Source organism: Trachymyrmex cornetzi, unplaced genomic scaffold (assembly GCF_001594075.2).
Source record: "Trachymyrmex cornetzi isolate Tcor2-1 unplaced genomic scaffold, Tcor1.1 scaffold65, whole genome shotgun sequence".
Taxonomy (NCBI): domain Eukaryota; kingdom Metazoa; phylum Arthropoda; class Insecta; order Hymenoptera; family Formicidae; genus Trachymyrmex; species Trachymyrmex cornetzi.
In genome coordinates, this window is record NW_017299970.1 from 525,053 (window position 1) to 532,466 (window position 7,414).

At 29.5% G+C, this 7,414-nt stretch overlaps 2 protein-coding genes across 2 annotated transcripts; both read left to right on the forward strand.

Annotated features, from left to right (window-relative positions):
• Window positions 1–1,749: 1,749 nt before the first annotated feature.
• Window positions 1,750–2,516, forward strand: LOC108767110 (uncharacterized). The gene is made up of 2 exons (XM_018516811.1): window positions 1,750–2,236; window positions 2,428–2,516. Exons 1-2 carry the CDS (start codon window positions 1,936–1,938, stop codon window positions 2,460–2,462), a joined length of 336 nt encoding a protein of 111 aa, XP_018372313.1. The 5' UTR covers window positions 1,750–1,935; the 3' UTR covers window positions 2,463–2,516.
• Window positions 2,500–4,523, forward strand: Gint3 (GDI interacting protein 3). The gene is made up of 5 exons (XM_018516810.1): window positions 2,500–2,590; window positions 2,949–3,098; window positions 3,228–3,630; window positions 3,715–4,010; window positions 4,097–4,523. The coding sequence occupies exons 1-5, from the start codon at window positions 2,514–2,516 to the stop codon at window positions 4,482–4,484; spliced, it is 1,314 nt and encodes a 437-aa protein (XP_018372312.1). The 5' UTR covers window positions 2,500–2,513; the 3' UTR covers window positions 4,485–4,523.
• Window positions 4,524–7,414: the final 2,891 nt, after the last annotated feature.

Sequence of the window (7,414 nt, forward strand, 5' to 3'; positions counted from 1 at the left end):
AGCGAGGACTAGATGGAACAGAAGCTCGCGAACCCGCTGCACTTTGTGGTCGTGATTTCCAGTGCCATCTTGAATCCAATACTGTAACTTAAGTAATACAGTCATCAGTTATTATAAAGAACATTTGCAGATGTTACTCATTTCGATGAGTTTTGGAATGCCGACAATCTTAAACTATAACTAAACATTGATTAATTTAATCAGAGGTTAATTTAACTTATAGACTTAATTTAATCTACTTATCTCTTTCTTTCCATTGTTCATATGGTCTCGTATTATAAATTCCCAGGTTGGTGCAAATCCGGCCGGGTCGAAAACGTTATTAGATTTAAATTGTATTGCATTAATGTTTTCATTTTATATATTTACTGTAACAAATATTTCCATATTTGTCATTTATTGTTTCAGGAATTGTCCAACGACAAAACGAAATAATACAGTTGCCAAAAAGTGCAACAACAACATCTGGAACGATATTATTCTTTAATAATTTATTCGATTCCTTTAACGGTAAACAATATCAAGGTCTAAGCAGCATAAGATCTTCGTCCAGTGGACATTTAGATTTTTGGCAAAATACTTGTGAAAAACTAAAAAAGATGAAGTATGAATTGCTAATGAAACTCAAGTTCCAAAAAGAAATCCTAAATGTCTCGTTAATTCGAAGTGGACTACTATTAAAGCTGCAAAATCTATAATATAGTTTAAGTTGAAAAATGCTGACTTTGAATCTGTAAATTTAAAATATCTCAATCAAGATCTTGCTGAGAATTTCTTTAGTCAAATTAGAAGTAACAAAATACAGTGTGAAATATGTTGTCAGTATTTACATAGTTCTTATATATATGTTACAATATATTAAACACGCTTTACAAATTGCAAAAATCAATTTTCAGAATATCTTCCATGAATGAGAACTTTCCATAAAATTAATGAAAATATTAAACGATCAACATGTTTTTCAACATGTACTTTTCATTGTACATCTGTAAAAGTACATCTTTAAAAGAAATATTGTTAACAACAATTACTGAACAGTTCATTAGAGCATGGTGCACATTCATAAATAACATTTTATACGGAAAAATTATTAAAAATTTTGATAGTGCCTATATGATATAAAACAAGCTCTAAATTTATCAACAAAATATAAGAAAAAAAAAATAAAATATCAAACAAATACAATTATTGAGATGTATGCACTGTATGCTTCATACAATTGTAATAAATGTTTTACATTAAAAGAATATTATGTTTTAAAATTTATGTTACCTTTCTTAAATTAGTGTGTGCGCGCGCGCGCGTTCATACGCTGACAAACATCATTTATTAGAAAAAGACAATAAAATAAGGATAAAATGCATTGGCCTACATAGGCCTATATATATATATATATATATATAAAGTTTACAGACCCGTAGCGCTACGAATAACTTTTGCTCCAATCCAGTACATTGCAATAAAAATAATATAATAGTAACATTTTTGAAATATTTATTGAAATATTTATAAATCAAAATATTTTTTTATAAATCGCTAACTTAATTGTCATTATACGCACACAAAAATATGAATATTATTTTAGACCTAAATATTTGAAAATGTATAGAATAAATATGGAATAGTCGCGCGAAGCCATTTCTAACATGGCTTCGAAATCTTTTCTCTTCGATCGATCTCACAATTTTCACGCATTCCAAAACTCATCAAGAAAGACATATCGCAATCTTCGGATTGTAGCCTATCGGTGTCATGATCGGTGTGACGATTGAAAACTTGCGTGGCTTTCCATATCATTTAATATTTTGTGAATCGTGCTACAACTGCTTTTGCTGCAATCTGCGATCAGCTGCGATAGAATTTCGATAAGTTCGAGATTGATTTGAGTGCAAGTGATAATTTCGATACTAGGGGAAAGAATTTCTCCCTCATGTGATGAGCAGCGCATGTGAGGATTCGTGTCCTTGGACGAACTATTTGTCGGAGGCGATCAATAAATACGTGCTCAACCTGTTTTCATTCCTGTCGACATTCGGTCTAACCTTTAATTTTGGCGACGAGACGTCGTCGAAGCTCCGCGAATTCCTCCACGAATTGATAGCATTGCTGTCATTTGACGATTTTCAGCTACAACTGCTCAAAGTCTTCCTGTTGACATTTCTAAGCAGCGTGGCGTTGATCTTCGTTGCTTGGCACATTTATGGCTCCAGAATTACGGAGCAGTTCATGAAAACAGGTAATATCGCGTGAACGCTTTTCCCTTTTGCGCGTAATTATAAAAATCATTATTATGTAAAGGATATCAACGTTTGTATCTTTTCGTCATCCTAATATTGTATTTGAGAAATATATAAATAATACAAATGTTGTAATTTAATGGCGATAATTTTTACACAAATTAACAATTTTAAGTATTTTATCTTTTAGGCACTGCTGAAGATTGTAATTCATCAACTGAATAATATATTAGATATTTAATTACTATTGGAAAGTCTACTGACTTTATAACGAACATGGCTGATAAAATCAAGTCTTTTTTTCAAAAAAAGAAAACAAATGCAAAATTTATGAAAGCGGGAAAAGGACACAAGTAATTGCAAATAATAATAATATAAATTAAAGGGCTTGCTACAACAGTGTGCTAACCTACATTTTGTAAAAACAGAGTAAATGGACTCTAAAATTAAAGTAATGTGAAAAATATTGTATTACTTGATCAAAAGGTCAAAACCAAGGGTCGAAATACGTTCGTATTTTCTATTAATATAAATCCTATGGTATTTTATAGCCTTTATTTTTTAATTTATTTTTAATTTTAGAGTTTATTACTTTGTTTTTACAAATTGTGTATTAGCTTACTGTTGCAACAAGCTTTCAATTGTTGATATAAATTTAGCAATAACAGATTAATTAATGACATCTAATCGCATTGTTTTCAATTTATATAGATTAACGGAGTCTACCAGTACTATATGTTCTTCAACAGAGCCTAAAGAACCAACGAGGAGAGCGGAGCCTACGGAGGAAGCTAAAATAGCAGGTCAAGCTGCCTTAGCAAGATTAGAAGCAAAAAAAAATGACAAACCAAGATTTAATACGTGTGTAATATTTAGGATTATTTTTAATTATTAGTATACACATATGTTTTTACATATTATTATTTAATTTTAGCAAGATTATTAGAATTTTTATTGTGTCAATCTGATTAATATTATAATTATTTATAGGTCATATGCTGCCATTCAAGCTCGTGTTAAACGTGAATTGGAATTAGAAAGAAAAGCAGCACAGCAGAGTTTACTACAGTCGGAAGATACAGCAATAAAAGAGAAGAAAATTGTAGATCCTTCTATTTTTGCAGTTACTGATGTGTTCTTCCGTTGCCCATATTTATCTGATGAAATATTGTCGCGGGATGAGTGGAAAAAGAAAATAAGAGAATTTCTATATGAACAGTTAATGGGAGAAGAAGCAGGATTAACAGCATGTCTAATTATTCAAAGTTGCAATTCCGGAAAAGAGAAGATCGAAGGTTGTGTAGAAACACTTGGCAAATATTTGGACAATATTATTAACAATCCGAACGTTGAGAAATATTGGAAAATCAGGATGTGTAACAAAATATTCCAAGTAATACTGTCTCTTTTTAATAATTTATTTAAAATAATTTTAATTTTTAAAATAGCTTATATATAATGACCTATATTTTTATAGGAAAAAGTTTTGCCTATTGAAGGAGCATTAGATTTCTTAAAAGCAGCTGGTTTTGAACAGCAAAAGTTATTGCATAATGAGAACGAAGAAGACTTTTTAGTGTGGAGTCCTGGTAATTGTAACATTGAAAATTTCATGATGTTAAATGAAGCATTAAGATCTGCTGAACCCATTCCTATCGAGTTAGACAGGAATTTACAAGTATTAATGCCTAGTCAAGCTCGTGTGAGAAATGAATTGCCACCCAGTTTCTTTACGATAAGTCCAGAAGAAATAAAAAAAGAACAACAGCTGCGGTAAGTTTATGTACAATATATTAGATGGCGGAATCTTTCGGAATATCTAGATAGCATAAATAAATGAAAACATTGATTATTATTAGGACGGAAGCTGTAGAAAGAAACCAAATGCTAAGAACAAAGGCTATGAGAGAGAAGGATGAGCAGCGTGTACTTAGAAGATACAAATTTGCTGTACTTCGGATTAAATTTCCAGACGGAATAATATTGCAAGGTACTTTCTCGGTACACGAAAAGTTCCAGAATGTAACCGAGTTTGTTGCTGAAAACTTAGTTGACGATAAAGTGCCCTTTTTGCTGATAACACCAGACGGAATTAAGCTAATAGAAGAATGTCATGGAAAGACACTCCTAGAATTACGATTAATTCCTACAGCTATAGTGGAGTTCTCCTGGAACGTAACCGAGAAAGAAAGTATGCCTAAGAGATATTTGAAAGAAGATGTGCTTTCTTATATACAAACAGTTTGAAAATAATATATTCTGATATACACAGATATAATTCAAAACGCTTTTTTTAAAAATATTTTCTTGACACTTTTAGCATCATTGTCACAATTTTCCGGTCTCATTCCAGTTTTTGGAGAATTTTTTTCTTATACATTACGTCTATTCTTCGTACACTGTTAGATATCAAAAGAACAATGGTAACCCAATCTCTTGAGTTTTACATTTTGTTATTTTTAACTTCCATGTGTGTCCAAATGTAATACATTTTTGTAGAATATTTTTGGTTTTCATATGAACTACATACATTAATGTGTACACTCAGTAAATAATAAATTTGAATCAAGTTTAATATATTTTCTTGAGATAAATTAGTTAACGGTATATTAACTATTTAATTAAATTAATGACATATTAATAAGGAACAATGATGACTTACAGACAGAGATGGGCATGTATATGAAATACTTTTATTTGAAAAACAGTATTGATAAGACAATTATATCTTGTATTTTGTGTTTGTTCAGAGTACATGAAAATATTTTGTATTTTGTATTTCATGGGAACATATAAAAATATTTTGTATTTTATATTTTAGTATTAATAACAAAAGATTATGAAAGTATTTTGTATTTTGTTCAAATACTGATAATCAACCTTATTATTTGAATACAAGATACAAAAAGCTTTTAATCTTTCGATTTTAAATACAAAATACGTAATACTTTTATGCAATTCGCTAAAATAAAAAAAATACAAAATATGCAAATAGTGTGTTTCAAATAAAAGTATTTCAAATACATGCTCAACTTTACTTACAGAAAATAACTGAGAAAAAAATAACTCAAATTGAGTACAATTTGACATTATGAATTTAACAGTGTACATTATTATTTATATCAAAACCCCAGTTGTGTAAGAAAAGTGATCAGAGTATATTTTGATTAGGTTTTTAATATGAATAAATTTATTATTATCGAAGTATGTACATTTATCTATTCCATTATCTATAATATAAATAAATGTAAAGAAAATATATGCAATTTTACTATATTTTTCAATTTTATTGATATAATATATGTATGTAAATAAGCATTAATAATATTTATCTAATCTTACATATCTTACGACATATATTTTTTTGCGATCATATTTATTTAAAATAATCATGTTGCATATCTAACTGGAGAATATATGATTGTATAAATAATATGGATATGTATTGATTCATGCATGGAGAGAACAAAGTTGATTATAACATAATAATAGCAATTATATACATAATAGCAATTGCTGCGTTCAACAAAGAAAACTAATCAGTTAGCGCTTAGTAATTGATTCCTACACTTAGATCCAGCGAAGAACTAAAGACAAGAACCAATCATATTAAAGAATCACACTAAGCGATTAGTTTTCTCTGTTGAACGCAGCCATTGTATATAATATCAAGACTCGGATTTTATGTTTAAATTTTGCAATTATTATGTTTATTTGATATTTCCTATCACATCCGTATCTCATCCACATTGTAGTATGTTGCGCCTTCAGATTTGTACAAACATAGCACGAAGTACGAAGCGTTGCCTGTTCTCAGGGAAACCGGTTATTCGTGATGAACCGCAGATAATTTTGCGTCTCTTAGTAATTACTTAAAACCAGTTTGTGGGCATCACTTACACCGCCCCCAATAGTATTTATAGGCATATGCGTATACGTGAAATGAAGATTCCTTTCATAACGGTATTATAACAAAGTGTACAAACGGTAATGTGCGTATGTACGTTTCGATTCTCGCAGAAATAAAGCTTACTCTCTTTATAGTATTCTTATGTATACCATAAGCCTACAGTGAATAATCTTCAGAAAATATTTATTAAGTTGAATTACGAAAATAATTTGTGTAATTAGCTGCACTTAATAACGATGTAAGCAGGTTTTCGATCCAGTTGGACGATTCACGCACGATTTCACGAAAGTTGCTCGCACGTCGCGTGCAATATCGACCGACACTCCCAAATGCGTGTGTAAAACGCAATACGCACCGGCTGTCGCGGCTGTTCCGTATTGTTGTATGTCATACGCTTTTTTAGCCGCATTGTTCGAACCGGATCGCTCGCGTTTCCTGTTGCGTGCCAGAATAGGGTTTAACGCTGCATTTAGGCGCGTGCAACTCGGCACGAGGAATTTTTATTTTTCACTGATGTACGTATTTAACATGTGAAGATACATTTTGGAAAAAGGTAAAACAATTGCAGAAAAAATAAGATTGTACTGTTAATGAATTTCTCTCTAGAATCTAGGTGACACATTTTTCTATAATTCTATATCATTGAGTTTTAGAGATTTCTCGCTCGATTTTATTTTATTTCTATTCATGTTCGTGTATTTGTACATATCATGAATATCAAAATACTTTCTCAATATTTAATAAAAAAATTTTTATGGTATTAACAAATTGAATTTTATCATGATTAATGTTGTAATTTTTTTTTTGCATTTTGTCCGTAAAATGTATTGTTAGTTATTGCTGTTGCTAGTATTAATATATGATCATTAATAATATATTATATTTTGCAACTTTTACAAATATAAAATCTAATAATACGAAACACTTTTGTCTGGTATAAATAAATGTATAACAATTCAATTTATTTCCATATACTAAATTAACAAACACATTTAAGAATTTAAATTCCTAGATTTATAAGGTTGAAAATTTTAACGTAAAATTGTTTAAATTCCTATAAATCGACAAAGAGATTAGAAGAATAAAATAAGAGACTGCATTGTCTATAAAATTTCAAAAATGTTTCAAATGTTTTACATATTTCTCAAAATTACAATTGTAAAAATTTGAAATTTTGTATTATGGAAATATTATAAGAATTTCAAAAATTGAAAAAATATGAAATATAATATAATTAGCAAAGAGCTTATGAATATATAATATATAT

What these genes read in the sequence shown, in the direction of transcription:
- LOC108767110 (XM_018516811.1), top strand. Translation starts at nt 1,936, where the DNA reads ATGAGCAGCGCATGTGAGGATTCGTGTCCTTGGACGAACTATTTGTCG. An exon ending in GGAGCAGTTCATGAAAACAG is followed by an intron (nt 2,237 to 2,427) that starts GTAATATCGCGT and finishes TTTATCTTTTAG; the next exon opens with GCACTGCTGAAGATTGTAAT.
- Gint3 (XM_018516810.1), top strand. Translation starts at nt 2,514, where the DNA reads ATGGCTGATAAAATCAAGTCTTTTTTTCAAAAAAAGAAAACAAATGCA. An exon ending in AAAGCGGGAAAAGGACACAA is followed by an intron (nt 2,591 to 2,948) that starts GTAATTGCAAAT and finishes CAATTTATATAG; the next exon opens with ATTAACGGAGTCTACCAGTA. An exon ending in GACAAACCAAGATTTAATAC is followed by an intron (nt 3,099 to 3,227) that starts GTGTGTAATATT and finishes AATTATTTATAG; the next exon opens with GTCATATGCTGCCATTCAAG.